The sequence below is a fragment of the Salvia miltiorrhiza genome, chromosome 2, assembly GCF_028751815.1.
Source record: "Salvia miltiorrhiza cultivar Shanhuang (shh) chromosome 2, IMPLAD_Smil_shh, whole genome shotgun sequence".
In the NCBI taxonomy this organism is placed as follows: domain Eukaryota; kingdom Viridiplantae; phylum Streptophyta; class Magnoliopsida; order Lamiales; family Lamiaceae; genus Salvia; species Salvia miltiorrhiza.
The window spans coordinates 55,662,897-55,682,515 of record NC_080388.1 but is presented as its reverse complement, the minus strand read 5'-3'; the positions used below and the strand labels follow the sequence as shown (position 1 = coordinate 55,682,515).

The 19,619-nt window shown below is 32.4% G+C and overlaps 2 protein-coding genes and 1 long non-coding RNA gene across 8 annotated transcripts; 2 read left to right on the top strand and 1 right to left on the bottom strand.

Moving 5' to 3' along the window:
• Positions 1-4,122: 4,122 nt before the first annotated feature.
• On the top strand, positions 4,123-7,890 carry LOC131010415 (cocosin 1-like). The gene is made up of 3 exons (XM_057937930.1): positions 4,123-4,444; positions 6,393-7,074; positions 7,572-7,890. Exons 1-3 carry the CDS (start codon positions 4,246-4,248, stop codon positions 7,690-7,692), a joined length of 1,002 nt encoding a protein of 333 aa, XP_057793913.1. The 5' UTR covers positions 4,123-4,245; the 3' UTR covers positions 7,693-7,890.
• Positions 7,891-14,429: 6,539 nt separating this feature from the next.
• Positions 14,430-18,969, bottom strand: LOC131010413 (F-box/FBD/LRR-repeat protein At1g13570-like). Of its 6 annotated transcripts, none has more exons than XM_057937929.1 (5): positions 18,816-18,969; positions 17,259-17,346; positions 16,019-16,864; positions 15,634-15,789; positions 14,430-15,032 (listed from the first exon to the last, which is right to left on the bottom strand). In XM_057937929.1, exons 2-5 carry the CDS (start codon positions 17,268-17,270, stop codon positions 14,757-14,759), a joined length of 1,290 nt encoding a protein of 429 aa, XP_057793912.1. In that variant the 5' UTR covers positions 17,271-17,346; positions 18,816-18,969; the 3' UTR covers positions 14,430-14,756. The 6 variants fall into 6 exon arrangements, with proteins under 6 accessions (XP_057793912.1, XP_057793910.1, XP_057793911.1 ...); XM_057937927.1 differs by lacking the exon at positions 18,816-18,969 and adding an exon at positions 18,516-18,655; XM_057937928.1 differs by lacking the exon at positions 18,816-18,969 and adding an exon at positions 17,445-18,519.
• LOC131010414 (uncharacterized) lies at positions 18,542-19,104 on the top strand. Its single transcript, XR_009096547.1, has 2 exons — positions 18,542-18,682; positions 18,775-19,104. It is a non-coding gene; the product is annotated as an uncharacterized LOC131010414 (long non-coding RNA).
• Positions 19,105-19,619: the final 515 nt, after the last annotated feature.

Sequence of the window (19,619 nt, the reverse complement as noted above, 5' to 3'; positions counted from 1 at the left end):
ACCACGAAACTATTCGTGGATATCAAATGCCTCTCAAACCCACCCTAATAGATTCAAATTTTCACGAATATCCATTATCCGCGGATAAATTACCATCCCTAAACTCAGAGTGCAAGTGTTCAATTAGACTATATTTAGTTCTTTAGTCATGACCACACCAACTGTTCATACTAAAAAGACAAAGTATTTGATTGAAAAAAATGGATGAAATATTTTCTTATCAATAATCGGTCGTAGAAAAATGATAGAATACCAAGCGATTCAACAACCTATGTTGGGAACTTTGAGGAATATCCTAACCCTTGTTTTGATGATACCAAAATTCATAGGACTTAAATGTAATAGACTAGAATCGTTTTGAACTCAAGTGTTAGAGTTCGTTTCTAGTTTAGCTTGCGGTGTCAAAGACTGAAGACTGAAGACTAAAGAACGAAGACTGAAGACTGCAGATACCAACTGAAGTATCAGTTGAAGAATCAGTTGAAGACTGATTATTTAATGCGCGCAATGGACTGATACTAAAGTCAAGTATCAGTTGAACATTCCTCCTAGGACTGATCTTCCAACGTTCAGAGGAAGCCACGTACGCACAAGTACAGCCGCATTAAATGCAGAGATCTCAGAATATCTTATCTCTGCAGAGGTCATTCCTATCTGGTGGTAACTTTTCAGAGACGTCACATCTCATGTCCATCAAAGAGAGTCGTTTCCACACAGACAAGGAACCTCGAAGATTGAAGCCTCAGCCCAAATTCGAATTGCTCTCCAACGGAAGAAATCTTGAGGACGATTTACGCCAACGGATCTATTCAAGAGTTCTCCTACAAATAGCGCTCGAGGATCACTTCAACCTTCACCGATTCAACGACATAAGCTGAAGCTCTGCCAAAATTGCTACTCAGTCTAAAGCTTAACCTCCCCAAAGCTTGAATCGAAGAAGAGAATTCCAAATCCAAAATCAGTCACTGCTGATTACATACATTCTCTTAGACCCTAGGCACATATCTGTTTACCCAGAAGCCAAAGGTCAAACTTGCTTCAAAGAACTTGTTCTTTGTAAGTATAGTTGGCACTCGTTCAAACCTCCCCCCCATAAGAGTGTTTGAGTGGTTCGGAGTTCAGGAAGGTACTCTGAACTCTGAGTGAAAAGTCTGAGCACGAGGTGTGCTTAGCAGGGAAATCCTACGCGAGGTTGTGTGGGTGCTGAAGAAGGGTTTTCTTCAGTTCACGGTTGTGTGCACCAGGCAAGCACACGGGTACGGTTTGCAGTGCACCAGTGAAGCACTTGCGGAGTGGATTGTTGGTCTGATCAACCAACCGTGGATGTAGGAAAGGATTTTTCCGAACCACGTAAAAGTCTCTGTGTTATTTACAGCTTTCAGTTTTACATTCTTACTTGTGCTATTTCAATTGATAAAACTGAACACTGACTAACAACAAAGAGAAACCTTAATCCAACAACCTGCTCCACCGAGGCTATTACGAAACTAAGTTTAATTTCCGCTGCGTACAGGGACGGAGCCAGGGGGCTAGAGCCCCCTCCCAAATTTTGAGTTTTTTTTTTTTTAATTTTAAAATATATATAGATATATGTTTATACCTATTATAAAATAATTTTATTTTATAAAAGAGTATTTGGTAATTATATTCTCTCATATATACTTAATTTAAGGATAATTTTGTTTTTTAAAACTATATGATCTATGAAATATTGTTTGTTATTATTACTATTATACTTGTCTTTTAATAAAAAATGCCTAATATGTACGAAATGCTAAACAAAATTATAATGTATTGAAACTAATTTGTAATGTATAGAAAATATATAATCTATGGACATGTTGTTTGTTATTATTATTATTATGCTTGCCTTTTAATAAAAAATGTCTTAAATATACGGAATTTCCAGAAAAAGTTTTCTGATATATTGAAACTATATAATCTATGAAAATATTGTTCGTTATTATTAGTATTATGTTCGTATTTTAATAAAAAAATACCTTAAATATACTGAATGCCCAAAAAAAAATTCTCGGGGGCTACCGCCCCCGAACCCCCGTACAAGTTCACCCCCCCGAACTAAATTCCTGGCTCCGTCCCTGGCTGCGTATGATATCGATCTGACTGAATTATCCTCTGATAGTCATGAAGAGTGATATCATCTCTATTTTAGCAAACACGACTGAAGCCCTTACTTGCATCAATTAAGTTCCAGCAACTTAACTGATAACTCATTACTGAAGAGCTTTCAGTATCAGTCGTCAACCATGTTGGTCAAAACTGATTTTAGTAAAACAGGAGTCCTTGTTTGCGTGCAAAGTTTCGTTTTGATCTCTGACTGAGATCCCTCTGATTGAGGTCAGTAGATTAAGTTAAAAATAGCCTATAGGTGTATTCCTCCCCCCATACACCTATTCGAGACCCTCAGGACCTAACAACCTACTTTATCAAAAAGAGATATACTACTTGACATTTTATTATTAAAAAATATAATAATAAATAATAAAAAATAACATATGTTTAGATTAATATAGATTATTGATAAGTATAAAAGTTATAGAGTTAAATTAAATTATATAGTATTATATATATGAAAAAGGAGAAATAATTTTTTTATTAAAAAATTGAATTGGTGAGGATTATGAATAATAGTCTTTAACAAAATTTCTGGTGACCATTCTTCAATGTCCCTACGTGGAATACGAATATACAATATTATCCTTATTCCTGAGTTGCCGTTTTCTTCTCTCAAGAAGATATAGCAAAATCTCTGCGGTCGTTTTCTCAAATCTTTGTGATTATAGTAATAATATTCCCAATTCAATCTCACAAAGGAGAGATACTTTTATCGTGTGAGACCTTTTATACAAGTATATAATTATTATTATCACATAGTATAAGTTTCGAAACGATTTAGACCGAATTTATAAATTTTGACATATAAAACAACCCATTATGAGAAATAAAGGAATATTTCATTACAATTTCTTATATACATTTTTGTGTAAAAATAAGTGGATTGTGGCAATGGCACTAATGTAAAGATCAGACGATCATATAGACTTATCCGCTCATAGCTTTGCTCGCCTGAACTGAAGCTATGGAAAGCAGGAAAAGTTTGCCAAAATTTAAATAGTGTGTGATTAATGATGATAAAATGTCTTCTTCTGCGTTAAACGACATTTCAATCGCCATCTAGTAATTAATTAATAGAAAAAAGTTCTCAATAAATCTACCTTTTCTAATTAGAAAGTCAAGGTCGGTAAGACTTAATTATCATGAGTACATTATATTATATTTCTTTGCTAACTATATTATTATTATTATTATTATTATTATTATTATATCATGTCGCCTCATTATCTTTATATTATTTATTTACTCCTCTAAATTTTAGTATATACTTTTTCTGTCATTTTTCTCATCTCATTTTCATAAAATGTACTTCCTCCGTCCTAGCTTTTTGTATCCACTTTTAGTTGTATTTATAACTAAAAGTGGATACAAAAAGCTGGGACGGAGGGAGTAATATAATTAATCATTGAAAAGGTATAGATCCTATTATTTTTAACTAATTAATTTACATTTTTCTTAATTTTTATGCCAAAAAGAGATGAGATGATTGAGTATGGAGAGTAATAACTCATTTTCTATTAAATTAATATTCAGATATTATTATATGATCATATAATAACTTTTTTAAATTTAATTTGTAATGCTAGCTGTCATATAGTGCGCATCGTACACAGCTTATTCGGCGGAGCGTGAGGGAAGCTGAATTGCATGCCGTAGTTGTCCAAATCCAAAACGATTAATACTACCCTAATATATACTCCCTCCGTCCCAAAGGAAATGTCCTCCTTCTTTTGGGCACGGTTATTAAGGATGCATAATCTACTTAATCTAGTAGAATATTAAAGAAATTTCAGTTTCTACTAGATTAGGCAGCATATAAGATTCAATGACATATTATGCATCATTTCAGTTTCTACTAGATTAGGCAAATTATGCATCCTTAATAACCGTGCCCAAAAGAAGGAGGACATTTACTTTGGGACGGAGGGAGTAGTATATAGGGATAGGGCTATCTTACAGAAGTTTAAATATTTTTGTCTATTATATATTATTGGCGAATGGCGACAGTTTACAGAAATTTAAATATTGTGTCTATTATATATAGGGGCAGGGGCCATCTTACGTTCGTACCTCTAACAATATTGCATCTGGCGAATTGAAGTGAATTTGATGGAGTTCCATTTACAACCCCAAAAGGCTGACACCACCGTATTTGAAGGAGAAGGTGGCGGTTACTACGCATGGACACCACCCAAAACTCCGGTGGTTGAGGAGGCGGTGATCGGCGCCGGTAGACTTGTTTTACAGCCACAAGGCTTCGCTCTGCCTCACTATGCCGACGCTTCCAAGATTGGTTACGTCATCCAAGGTAAGTGTAGATTCAGAATTATGCTTTTAATATCCAACTCATCAAATCTACTCGATTCGTAATTTTACGCCTCATAGCCACATCCAACATCATAAAAATTAATTATTGAATATGATTAAGCTTAATTTTATGAATTTTGATCCATTAATTAGTCCGGCGTCCACAATTTTTGATAAAATAAAAGATAAACATTTTATCATAAAATTGGGTATATTTGGAGCTAGCCTTGGAGGGTGTTAATTTGCTTAAGCTTATTTTAAAGAGCTTATTAAATTTAAATAGAAGCAGATCTAAGATTTATTGTTAAAGAGAGCTAAATTTATTGAAGTATATGGTCTAAAAGTATTTGCAAGGAGTTCGGCCGGGAGACTCTTGGTCAACTTTTTTTTAAGCATTTCTTATATTCATAAAAATGTCTTAAGTAGAATTTAATTGGCTTACAATTAAAATTCGGTCACTTATTATAGTAAATAGTTGTTTGCATTTCATTAATTTAACAATAAGCACATTCAAAGTATATAAAGACCTACCTCTATGCAATTTTTTTAAATAAATGTTTCATCTTTAAAACAAAAATTACTCCATTTGTGCCACGAATCTTGAATCACTTTCCTTTTTCGGCCGTCCCACGAATTTTGAATCATTTTTTTATATGGCAAAAAAAAAACCTCTTTATTCACCTTTTCACTTTTTCATCTACCACACTTAACACACTAAATACGTATTTTCTTGATTCTCATACTAAAAAAAATTGACTCAAGATTCGCGGAACGGAGGTACTAATTTTATTATTAATAGTAGTTCATAATTTTACTTTAATCTGAGCCATGAGGATTGCCTCAAATTTAAGTATCCAACATTGAAAATTAATTAAGAAAGGGGAATGAGACAAAAATAATACTTCATTCATTTAATTACTTTTGGTACGAAAATTAAGAAATGTGAAATTAGTAGATAAAGTGAATTGGTAGAAAGAGAAAAATGTATTGAAATTTGTAAAAGTAGATATATATATATAGAGAGAGTAAGTGGTGGGCCCATAAGTTAATTAATCTTTTAATAATTTGTCAAAAAAGGAATGAGGTATTTGTAGGGGTGGGTATTTTTCATAGACAATATTTTTATATATATACACTATTTGTAATGGGATGGAGAGAGTATAAATTTAACAAATTAATATAATAAATCAATGTAAAATATTAAGCAATTAACATGGATACTATAATTATTAAAATAATATACTATATTCTCTTTTGTATTATATATATAATACTATATATATGTGTGTATGTGTGTGTCTATAATTTTGTAGCAATGTGAGAAATATTATAATTAGTAGTATTACATTTGTTGTAAAAATTCGCTTCCATTAATTGTATACGACGTCAGTCAATTAATATATTTGCATACTCACCAATTTTCCGGTCAGTCAAACTTTGTGCCTTAAAATATTACCATCCAATTATATAATATGATGCCGTCAATTTTATTTTTTCAAGCGTTCATATATATGTTACGAGAGTATAGTTATAACATGTCAGCATATAGAAAATAGGTGATTATGCAAATGAGAAAAAAAAATAATAGTAATTAAATAATTTTATTATTAATTTTAAAGTTAAAGTGTGTAAAATGAGAATTTATTAAAAAAATTGAGTAATTTATACACAATTTACATTTTTTAGTATATAACAAATTAAAGCTTCAAATTTGTCGGTCATGGATTAATTGACGTGCAACTGGAAATTTATGGAACTTTCACTTGTTACAAAATAAAACTAAAAAAAATTGAGTCTTAATTGCAAGAGTTCAAAATAAGGTCAAAATTAACGATAAATTATAGGACACTTTTTTGTGAACCGAAAGAGTAATATATTTTTATTAATTTTTTTCTAATGAAAATTTTAGAGGTTAATGAATTTAATTAGGCTAACGTTGAATGATATAGGTAGGTGCACCGTAGGACTCATATTGGCAGACAAAGACAAGCCAGAAGAGAAAGTCGTTATCATCAATGAAGGAGACGCCATTCCGGTTAAAATCGGAAGCATTTCGTGGTGGTACAACGGCGGAGATTCAGACGTGAGCATTATATTCCTAGGCGAAAGCAGCCAATCGCACAGTCGAGGCCAGTTCGACTACTTTTTTCTGAGCGGCGCCATCGGCATTCTCCGTGGCCTTTCCACCGAGTTTGTCAGCAAAATGTATGGTCTGAGCGGCGAGCAGTCCAAGGAGTTGGTCGAAAGTCAATCCAACGCATTGGTCGTAAAGATTGGCGCAACCATTCACTTGCCTCAGGAATCCAACTGCAAGCAAGAAGAATATATCATCAGTTCATTAGGTGTAGGTGTGGAGATGACGTCTCCTTTGGTGGATGAAGTCGGGCTTACTCCAAAATTGGTGAGACTCGAAGCTGACACGATGCTCGACCCTTACTACAGCATGGCGCATCAGATTATGTATGTTACGAAAGGTGGGGGGCGGATTCAAATGGTGGGGTTGAATGGTGCGAGAGTGTTGGATGAGGTTGTGGAGGAGGGCCACCTCATTTTTGTGCCCAAATTCTTTCTTGCTGCTTTCATGGCTACCCACAAAGGCTTCGAATTCTTCTGTGTTTCCACATCTCCAAGGTATATATGTACACTTTCAATATTTAGATTCGTTCTTGTGCTATATACGTGGGTGGCAAAAAGGGTTATTCATAAATTATAACACCAAATTTGTATTCATATGTTATTTTTTTTCTGTTTGAATTTTAAATATTATAATTATAAATTGTACTTATCTCGTTGTTCACCTAATTCCACAATTATGGTGAAACTTAACAAAGTTTTCGTAGTTTTTTCAGCATTTAAAAAAGCATTTTAAGTTGTTTAAAAAGCATTTAAAAAAGCATTTTAAGTTGTTTAAAGCATTTTAATAATTGTTTAATAATACCCCTACAAATTTGTAGGGGTATTATTAGTTTTGATGTTTTTCTTTAAGACAAATTAGCCTTACGTTGATTGAAAATATATTAACTTTGGCTATTAAGTAAACAATTGGGAGAGGGGATGGTTGATCTCAGTTATTGTTGCTTAACTAAATTAGTTAAATGAAAGAGTAATTAAATGTATTTTTGTTGTAGAGCTTTATCGATGCATGTAGGTGGGAAGTCATCAGCATATAAAGCATTGTCTTCATCAGTTTTGGAGGCTGCATTGAATGTTTCTCCTGAGTTCGTCAAGAGCTTCAAGTCTGGAATTTGAAAAATGTTTTCGTCAGCTGCCTTCGCTTTGGTTTCATTTCAAGTACTATAAATTAAATTTGGGGCAAACCGCCTGAATGCTCACCAAACCTGGTGTACTGTAGTAGTGACTGGCTTGCTTTGTTTTTTTTATGTGTTTTTTTTTGGACATGATCATGTTGTGGAAATAAAAATATCGTCCAATAGTTGTTGCCATTAATTAACTATGTTATATTGGTATTAATTGATTATGTATTCATTTAATTAAGTCTGGTACCGTATTTGGGGGTTATTCTTTAAGGCCTAGTTTGGTTAGATAGAATGCGCTGGATTAGCGTACTAATCTTACATATTACGGAAATTTGGTTTCCATTATATTCATTAAGTCTGGCCCTCCATTATATTCATTAAGTCTGGCCCTGAAAAATCATGCGGCCCGGTAATAAATCACTATTCACTCCATTTTATGCATCCGACCACCCCCTCTTTGATGCGGTTGCTGGAATTTTTCAATGGTAAAGCTCTCCCCTATTTGCCCTTCCTCGTTTTTTGTGATTCAAAATACACAAGAGTCATTTTAGACGCATCTAAACTACAATATGCATCTAAAATATGCAATCTCGTATATTCATAAATAATAGAGGGATAGAAATGTCATTTTAACAATAGAGGTAAAGAATGCAATGTATACCAAACACAATTAGATGCATCTAACTACAATACCAAATACTCATTTTTTTTTATTAATCTTCGTTAATCAGTCATATTGTGGCCACCCACAATCCACTTAAATAGAAAAAATATTAATTTTTTAAACTTATTTTTTAAAAATAAAGATAAGATTTAGGTATTTTATTGTATTCTATATATTGTGAGTTTTTTTATAATTTTTTGTAATTTTTTGTAATTTTTTTATTAAAAAATAAATTAAAAATAAAAAATGCAAAAAAAATTACAAAAAAATAACTACAATATAGATACTACAATAAAACAACTAAATCCTATTTTTATTTTAAAAAATAAATTAAATTAATTGAAAGTTTTTCTATTCAACTAAATTGTGGGTGGCCACAATGTAGCTGCATAGATTTATTGATTCTTTAATTATACATCAAAGCATCATTAAATATTGTAATGGGACCTTCTTAGCATGGGATAAGTCTTTCTTATCGTGAATTATAACATGTGTAAATCTCTAGTGCAAAGTGCAAACACTATATAGAGCGCTGAGCCTATATGTAGTGCGGTACTCTAGTTGGGCTATCATCATCATCATTATATATAGTGCGGTACTCTAGCTTAGTGATGGCAATGGATATTGGATTCGGATTCGCTTCAGATTTGTGGATTCAAATTCATTTTTCAGAGTTTGGATCTTAAAATTTTGAATTCGACGAATTTAAGTCGGATCTGGATCTCAATTTATAAAACGAATTTAAATTTGGATCTTAAATTTTTATATCCGAATTCGCCTCAAATTCGACCCATGGATCCGTTTATTTAATATATATATACTCTCTCTGTCCCACTTATCTTGGCACACTTTCCTTTTTAGTTTGTCTCATTTATAATGGCACTTTCCAAAAATGGCACCTTCTCTACACACATAAAATAAGTGGACTCTACTCACTTTACACTCTTAACTCTTTATTCTTAATTTTTGTGCCCAAATCAAAAGTGTCAATAGAAGTGGGACGGAGGGAGTATTATTTATATTTTATATTTACTTTTCTAATAATATAAAACATAAATATAAATATTAAAAATCAATAGACAATACTAATAATTTAAAAATCAATGCACAATACTAATACTTTACACAATATAAATATTAAAATATAAATATTTAAAACATAAATAAATATTTAAAAACAATACAACAATTGATCCACAGATTTAGATCCGTGGACCCGCGGATTTGACGGATATGGATCTGGATCACAAATTTTCAGACCCCGTCGGATCTGGGATGGATCTGAATCTATAAAAATGAAATTAATCTGGATCTGATACTTATAGGATCCGATCCAAATTCGGCCCATTGCCATCCTACTCTAATTGGACTATCATCTTCATCATCATCATCATCATCATTATTATTATTATTGGTATTAATTATGCTACATGTGGAAATGAAAAATGACCATATTAACTAAGTTAAAATTAAAAATGATCATTTTTATAAATTTCTTGTATTAAATTAATTAAATTAATTTTGATGTCTACGTTATACTCCCTCAGTCCCATTATAAATGTTCCACTTTTTATAATGGGATGTCCAATTACAAATGTCTCATTCCATTTTTGGCAATATATTCTCCCTATATCTAATATTTAAACAATTTTCATCAGCCCACTTTATCTATTTTGTACACATTTCTTAATCTCCCCGTCCAAAAGCAATGAGACATTTATAATGGAACGAGGGGCCTAGTCGACTTAAATGCGTAAAATAAAATAATCATTTGTATTTTGTTATTTTTAATGATCTAATGTATAATGTATAAAATATACATAGAAATCAAAGATATAAATTATATAGCAAGCATGAAATGCAAAAATATAAGATATTGAAAAAAAACATCAAGATTGCATAACATATAAAATAAGTTGGTAATAATAAAATGATCAACTTTGTTAACAAAAAAATAATAAAATATCCAACAATAGTTTAAATTCATCGAAGCAAAGCATCTCAAAAATACAGAAAAGTGAAATGATGAGACTTTATAATATTTTGTCATTTTTTTATTTTTATATCTAAATATTTAATATTAAGTATTCGGGTTCTGGGCTAGCCAATCGGGTCAGTCGGGCTGGCCCTATCGGGTGCCGGGCTATTCGGTTACGGGCTAATCGGGTTGTAACTTTTATCGGGTTGAAAATATTCAACCCTAACCCTCTCGAGTGGCGGGTTAATCGGGTCAGCCCACGGGTTTCGGGCTAGATTGACATCCCTACCTACAGCCTGGAAAAAGTAAGATAGCATTATAACTACATCTCATTAGAAGTTATGAAATTCTGAAATTCAATAGAGACGATGTGTATGAATGCATATATCTTTCGTGATAATGAAGGTAATTTTTTTTCTATATTTTTATTATTTTCAATACTATTTATCTAAATAACAAAAATTAACTTAAGTTTTCAATGCAGGGTAATAGAATTCATGTCACTGTGAATTGTTCTTCGGTAACCAAATTGAAGCCACTATTAAAGAAGGAAAGTGTTTATGCAATCAAAGATTATGTTGTTACAAACAACACGATTGTGAAATTCAAAACAATCGATTGCGAAAACAAAATTCTACTATTCAAACACTAAAAAATTGTTGAATTAGATGATACCTAAGCATATATATATATTCAAGCTGGAGAGCTATACCTGCATGTCCTTGGATAGATTTGTCACACGTTATCCACACATTAAACAAGTAGATGATTGTTCATTCGTTTTGTTTGAAGATAGCTCGTAGAGCTTATGTTTGATATAATAGTTGCATGTGTACTGCCCTTAGACATACTATGTTGATTTCTACTTTATCACTTTACACTATGTTTTGGATCGTGTTGTAATGTTGTTATTGTGTATGAATGTTGGTTTATGTTGTTGGATAATTTTTTTAGATGTTGTGGATGAATTGTTGGATCCTTTGTTTGGAAGTTGTGGATGAATCGTTGGATCTTTTGTTGAATCTTTTGTTTAGATATTGTGGATGAATTTTAATTGTTATTGTGTATTATTTCATGTACTGTAGAACATGTCACTAAAGGTATATTTATATGTGTGGAGAAAAATATTTTTTTTAGTAATTGAACTTTAGAAAAAATATTACTATTTTCAAATATTATAACCTTTTATTAGTCAACTATAATCATAATCATAATTATAATCAAAAATCAAAAATTAAATATAATACTCAACACATTAAATATAACAAGAATATTATACAGGACATTTACATAACAAATATTCAACAAAAATCAAAATATATGTATGAAATGACTAACTACGTATAATTTTAAATGTATAAATAGCTAAGCACAATTAATCTACAACTCGCAATTAATCTAGGACTCATAATTTTATTCGAGCTCTTGATCAAAAGCAATTTCATTGTACATGACTTTCACCATCTAATAAATTGCCAAGATTCAATCACACGCTTCCCTTTCAGTTTGGATGGAGAAAATCTCCTCTTCCTACATGATTAAATAAATAAGGTCAACAAAGCTGATTAAACCAATAATGAAATCTAGTTTACATTTCAAGTTCCATCAGATTCAATTATTATACCTGGATGAGAAGATTCAACAATCTGCAGTGATAACATCAATAATTTGATTGAAAGAAAGCATCAAAAATATTCAATAGAGAATCAAATAGAAGAGTTTTACCATAAATTTGGCAAACATCATTGATGCATCCCAAACAGTAGTCCCTACCTTAAATGATACCTTAACTTTTCTCCCTTCATCAGTGCTCGATGTGTAGAAAAGCATATAGTCACATCAATCATTGTCATCTAACTGCTCATGAATATCTCGCAATAGACTAGCACGAGAAAGTTGTTGCACATCTATGAATACAACAACATCGTATCACCCGTGTACTCGACTTTTTCTCAATGACCACCATGACGTATAATGATAGGTTGATGTGTCATCTGTGTTGCAACAATATACACATAACATAATAAGCTTTAGCGAAATCACAACAATATACAAAAATCATAAATCGTGTCAGCGTAACCCTAATCGTGTACAAAATCATGTTCCAATCTGTGTGTTTAAGAACAAGGGATTTCGTCCACCCTAATCATGAACAGAACTATTTACATAACTATATGTATTAGAACAATATCATAAAAATAGTAGTCGTATACATATTCATGTACAAATAAACCCTAGTCGTGTAAAAATTCTTGCACCAATTCGTGTACTTAAGAACAATATCGCAAAACCTTAACAATGAACATAATCATCCACATAATTATATACATCATAACAATGTCACGAAAATAGTACTCGTGTACAATTTTGTGTATAAAAAAACCCTAGTCGTGTTCGATTTCGTATACCTGTTTAATTGCTAACTAATGTGTTATACATATAATATAGATTTTCCTCAACATAAAATCAACAATAAAATCATATTTGTTTCGAAAACTCAATAGTGTACACATTGTGCACAATTTCAAGTCATCCATTCTATGTATTCAAAAATTTTGTATCCTTCATGAACTAAATAATCTATATATTATACATCCAGTATCTAGCTTAAAATATTAAATTATGCATTCTGGGTTTTCTTTCATTTAAATTATGTATCTTACTCACAATGAAACACGATATTCCAAGATGGAAGACCTTCCGAAACTCGACGTGAATGAATGGAAGACCTTACTCATGAATGAATTTTTTAAATCACATACTGAAGAATGAATTTTTACTTACAAATGGATATTGTAAATGTTATAGCAATATAATCTTATTTATGTTAATAAATCCTCACCAATCATGCTTACAATAATCAATATAAAAGTTAATACATGCAAAAAAAAAAAAAAATTGATGAAAAACTCAATCTGCCAATTATTTCCCATGGTGTTGAAGTTTGCCACTTTTGGAATAATATAAGTCCAACTTAATATTTGTGTTAGTTGTGTACTTGAAAAAATTCTTAATTTTATTTTCATTTTTTATTTACTTTTACTTTATGTCACTTTCAAGAGGGGCAATTATGTCACTTTACTCCATTTTGGCTTAGTTTTGTTATGTTTTTTATAAGCGATGCTAAATAAGAATGCTCTCTTATTTATTTGGTTACTTTTGTATATTAAGACTTTTGCTTTTCGACAAAAAGAGACAACCACTTTTCACCCACAAAACAAATGAGTGGTTTCATAGTTTTGCACACGTACTAAAAACTACTCTATTCGTCTCATTATTGTTGTTTCACTTACCATTTTGGATTGTCTCATTTTCATAAAAGGTACTCCCTCCGTCCACCAAAAGTGTTACACTTTTGGTGGACATAAGTTTTAATAAAATTGGTGGTGATTTTTGTATAGTCCCACCATTTTTTAAAATGAATGGTTGAGATTGAATTGATGGTGATTTGTTTTGTAAATAACGAGTATTTATAAGGACAAAAGATAAGGAAAAGATGCGAGTCCATGTTCAAAAAAGGATAGTATCATACTTTTGGTGGACACCCAAAATGGCAAAAGTGCCATATTTTTCTTAGACGAAGAGAGTAATAATTAACCTTTCAAAAGGTGTAGGTCAAACTACTTTTAACCAATTTACACCTTCTTAATTTTTATGCCCAAAACAGAGAAAATATTACTCTAAAATGGTGTGCTATGGCTCATAAAAAATATGGCAGCTATGCAGATTGAAGAATTTCAATTGATTAAAAAATTGAATTGGTACTATTAATAGTATAAATACTCCTTTCATCCACAAAAAATAATTTTAAAAAAGAATGGTAGAAATTTTAATAAAAATGATTGAGTGATTTGTGAGTGAAGAAAAAGTCTCATTTCAAAAGTAGTAATTAATAATAATAATAAGTAATTGTATTATAACATATGATGAATATTGTCCAAAAATAGAAAAGAACTAATTTTGTGAAAATCCGATAATAATAAATAACTATTTTTTGTGGACGTAGTAATTACATGTTTAGAATTCACCTTAAAACATATTAAAGTACAGTACTCAACTTGACACAAGCAACATAGGCTCAGTAAGCTTTGAAGAAATTAACCATATACATTAGACTATTCTTCACAATAACATTTACTACAAATAAAAAACAAAATGGTCACGAGAAGAATCAAAGACTTCAGCAGCAACCAATTCCAAGCAAGCTATCACATTCCAATATTTCGAAAAGTAACTGATACTTAGCATTCTCCTATCAAGAATGTCTCAACTAAGTAAAAAGATAATACTAGAAAAGAAAATGGACAACAATCGTATTTCCTTCTCTTTCAACATCAGCATGAATGCTCACATCAAAAGAAGAAATCCATCAACTGTTTTAACGTGGTTCTGAGTTCAACGATGGTCGACTAAGCTACGGGTCGAGATAAATGATCTCTGCAAACATGGACGCTCGTCGAAAGCGGAGTAACTCCTTCACTAAATCCCATCCGCTATCCACCGAGGAGGGTTTCACAGTCATTCTTTCAAGAACAGGTGTATTTGCAAGCAAGAAGTTGATAAAACTGAGCTCTTGTCTAATGCCAGATATTCCAACAATCCTAATAAGCCGCAGTTGATTGAAAGGACAGTTCTGAAAAATGTCTACATTGGCAGCCGTTCTAGCAGTAACCTGTTCCTCCGGGCGAGCCTGTAAAATGATCAACAGATCAATGTCATCATACATAAAGGCCCTGTTTGGTCCTAAATAATTACAAAGAGCACAAACCTTGCAGCTTACTAGTATTTCTCCACTTCAAAAGGGCGAGAGACGTGGGTACGAGTCCCAATCCCCCATCCCGAATTCATAAAAAAAAGATTTACAAAGAGAAAAGATACAAATATATACTTTTTTATACTTAAAATAATCAATAATCTGAGCTTCCTTTTTAGAGTTAATCATGTTTTGTGTCCTCAGCTTTCAGCGAGTTCCAGAATATGTCCCAACTTCTGTTTTCTATATAACCCCCAACTTTCAACAATTTTCAAAAAATATCCCGCTACACAAAATCCGGCGACAAAATGAGAACACAAAACATGATTAACCTTTCTTTTTATATATTGTAATTTTCAATGTCTAAAGGAAATAAAAAAGTATAATAACCAAAAACTAAAAAGGAGGAAAACAAAACAAAAATGAGCATGTTATATTTAATATACACAAGCAACATAGACACAAATGCCAATGCCAGTGATTTGGAGCTGAGTAAATATGAAATATACTAAGATCAATACATTGCAAGAAAACTCACCAGCAGCTCAAGCTCCTGAAGATTGGGAGAACTTCTCAGAAGGCAAAGAGCAGCCAAATTCTCTTCCATATCATTAAAGTTGATGCGAATTGAAAGAAAACTAAGCTCAAGACATGCAGTTGGTAGCTTTCCAGGAATAGTACCAGCAGCCAAATACTGGAGATAAACATTAATGAGAGAAGAAGAACGAGATAATAAGAATGACATAATTATAACCTGAGATGAACACTTGTATGAATGCTTACAATAACTCTTCTGATAAATCTAGTTTTGTGTAAATTTATTTGGGGTTACATTACTAACGCTTGGTAATAGTACAACTAAAAATAAAATTATGCTATCAAAATACTCTGACTATCAGTGATGACGATAAAGGAGATCATACCTTTAAAAAAAAGCTTTGCACTTCAAGCCTTTGAATATGAGGTAGACAAGCAAAGAATTTAATCAAATTCCCTGTGCTGCCAAAAGCTAGATTTCTCTCAATTCCAGAATTAACATATAGACCAATAGAAACAACGGCAAGATGGAAAGTATCATGGAAACTGACGTCTTCAAAGACACCTCCAACATCAAAGAAAAGGAGATTTGGAGCATGAATATTAAGAAGGGTGAAGCCATCAAAGTTCATCAATGTCAGCCTCTCCAGTAAAGGGCAACTTGATATCATATACTCAAAGGCCAATTGGTCCATTGTAATGTGCTGAAGGTCAAGGCTTTTCAAGTTCTTAAAGCCATTGAAGTGTGGTGGTGGTTTTAAGAGACAGTTAAAAAGTTCTAAATGTATCAGCTTTTGACATGAGTATATAGATGATGGAAGCTTGTATCGATGACCTTTCCATATTTCAAGAATGAATTCTTTGACAGAACCCCTTGATAAGTACAGAATCCATCTATCAATATCACTAACACCTTGGAGATCTCGATGGGAAAACTTAAATTTGTGTATCGGGCCAGTGTGAAGTAATAGGACATGGTCAACAATACTCACTAGTTTGTTCTTTATAAGTGTTTGATCTTGGGTAGAGACTAAAACCGATTGATTATCAAAAACAAGATAAGGGAGGGTAACCCATCTGTATCTCCACTTGCTCGACAAAATACTTGTTCGAACGGCATCCCTCAGAGATAAATGTGACAGGATTTTGTCAACAATGTGCCCTGGTAAGTTGCTTATTGTGTCAAACTCTATTTTTAAACTGCAAGGAACTTCATGAGGTTCTCTTTGCTTCTGTAGATTTAAACAAAACAAGATCAGTGATATTATCATACAAGTAAAATTATGAGGGCAGCATGCACTCGATAAAATATCAACATACACTTAAAATAGCACAGCAGAGATGCAGAAGCAGCAGAACGCATAACACCGATAACGACACGCCATTTGATGATCAAACAAAGTGATGACTGAAGTTCAGAGAAATAAGATACTTACACAAATATATGCTTTGTAAATCAAAAGCAATGCATGCCATTTTATCACTTTGTCATTGCCTAACAACATCTACTCGGTCTAGAACCACGAAGGAACCAATAGCGGCACCAAGTACACATGTCATTGTTGTTTATAAGATCAAAATGAATGAAACATAGAAAACCAGCACCCGGTGAAGGTAGAAACATACCATATTACTCATGAAGAACAATAATAAGTGTTCGGTGCTTAGTCCAATGAAGACTAAAACTCCAGCAGGATGATTGTGATGGTCATACCTAATTTTTTCAAACAAAAAATCACGTCATGAAACAACACAACTGTACACGCAACTCTTACATTAAAGAAAATATCATATTAAGGGGAAAAACAGTACACTATTTCATCAAGAACAGAATTTCTTCAATTCCTCGTTATCTGAGATCTCCACGTAATATACTCAGAGCACATACTTTAAATTCTTTCAGCTTAAGCATAATACACTGATTGAAAAGCTAACTAAAGACAATTTTCTCTAAGTTGAAACTAAACAGGGCCTTAGACATCACGAAACTCCTACATACCAACTCAAAACAGAAACAGCAATTACTCGGAACGTGAAAAATGAACAGACATCACAAACAATATCTTGAGTTTCTAGGCTCTTTGCAATGTTTATCACAAGAAATTAGGCGCTAACTTAAAGGTTGAACCCCTAGCATATTCTTTCCGCAGCAATACCAAATATTGAGAAGAAGAAAAAACCAGTAATTCTAGGGTCTATGATCAAGCTAATCTGAAGAATACTTCAATCGTCGTCCATTTCACCATCATTTTTTGAATCTACCAAGCTTAAGGAACTGGCGTAGTTCATCAACAAGGAAATGACCAAAAACATGCCTCCCAACCGTATTTAAGCATAATTGTTTCTCTCCACACCACAAACCACCCCACCCCAACAAAAAGAAAAGATAGAATCGACGTTTCAGAAATTCTACAAGTATCTGACACGACGTCGTTACACATAAACTGGACGACTTGACAACCCAAAATGGCACAATAATAATTCAAGCAAAAACAGGGATTTCAAATGCAGCACTTACTGAAGTGAAGTAAGAAGAGAGGAAGATTAACACAATTGTATATTTTCCAGATTACTAGAATCCGCAAATTTTGAGGAATAACAGTGAGTTGCTGAGAAAATTCGTGGGTTCTGTCTCAATTTGTGAGGCTTAGATGATTTTACACAGACAAGGAAAAGATCCTGTACGGATTTTACCCACTCCTCCTACTATCAATCAAAGGTTGAAGTTATGAAATAGAAAACCTAGTGTCGGCCGGCCCACTTGGAAAATCTCTTTTTCACTAATTTACTTTGGGTGATTCTATTCACACCCCCCAATTTACTCTTTACAGCCCTCTTATTTAAATTAATACTAATTAAAAATATATATATTTACTATTTTACCCTATATTTCATAGCCTCAAACTAAATTACAGTCGAAAGAATGAAGCTGCGTGATTGACGATTGGAGGTCGGCGCCGGAGTGCTCGTGCACGCTGGAAAAGCTTGAAGCTATCCTAAATGCCAGAAACGAAGCAGCAGCCAATCTGACTTTTGCTTTCACTCAATAGGTAGGTTTCAACTACCACCATCAATCACTCTCTTTCAATTTGGAATCACTCTGTTTCAATTTACAATGATAAATCAGATTAATTTTGCCCAGAACAATGTATTGGATAAAGACGAAGGGAGCTAAAAAATTACTAGAACAAACTGGTTGAAATTGATGGCGGTGAAGCAGTGGGAGACAAGCAATCATTCAACTTCTCGCACAAATTCAATTTTCATAGTTTCACAACCAAAGCTCTGTTAATTTTCTTCCGTCGATCTCAACTCTTTTATCCTTTTTTGATTGATAATTATGAAAAAGCTCTTGTCAACAATTTCGACTTTATTAATAAAATATGTGGGGCTGTAACTTCAATTATGTGATGGAGAACACCAAATTGATTTTGGGTATATCAAGTATAAAGCAAAGAACAGTTAATTATTATTGGATTTTTTAGTTTAGTATATATGAAGGTAAAATAGTATTTTTTTTATTATTTTATTAATTTTTTAATGTTAGAGGCTATAGGGAGTATAATGGAGGCTAGGTATAGAATTACCCATTTACTTTTGCCCATTCATGTTTCACTACTGTAGCTAGATGGGCCACTCAATACACCATAGGTCCACAACAAAGGTCCTTCTATGTGAAGCCCACTTTTTCTTTTTCTTTTTTAACATAGCCTTTTAATTTTGGATTATAAAAGTTAAATAGTATTTCTTCCTCCACCAAAATATGATATAATTTATCATTTTCATTCGTCCACAAAAATATATCATAATCTAATTTCATTAATGATTTTGCTAATTTGCGAATTCCTTACTCTACTCACAAAATAAATCTACGAATTTTCTTAAAATTCGTGTCACCCTGCCGTGAACGATATTTATTAATAATTTTATTACTCCCTCCGTCCGTCAAAAGTAGACCACTTTTACTATATTGGGCGTCCGCAAAAA

Bases quoted from the DNA above. Each gene is read 5' to 3' on its own strand.
- LOC131010415 (XM_057937930.1), top strand. From the start codon at position 4,246: ATGGAGTTCCATTTACAACCCCAAAAGGCTGACACCACCGTATTTGAA. The intron at 4,445-6,392 runs GTAAGTGTAGAT...TGAATGATATAG, and splicing joins GATTGGTTACGTCATCCAAG to GTAGGTGCACCGTAGGACTC. The intron at 7,075-7,571 runs GTATATATGTAC...TTTTTGTTGTAG, and splicing joins TGTGTTTCCACATCTCCAAG to AGCTTTATCGATGCATGTAG.
- LOC131010413 (XM_057937929.1), bottom strand. The intron at 15,790-16,018 runs GTATGATCTCCT...GTTTATCTCCAG, and splicing joins TGCAAAGCTTTTTTTTAAAG to TATTTGGCTGCTGGTACTAT. The intron at 15,033-15,633 runs GTGAGTTTTCTT...ATCATTTTACAG, and splicing joins TTCAGGAGCTTGAGCTGCTG to GCTCGCCCGGAGGAACAGGT.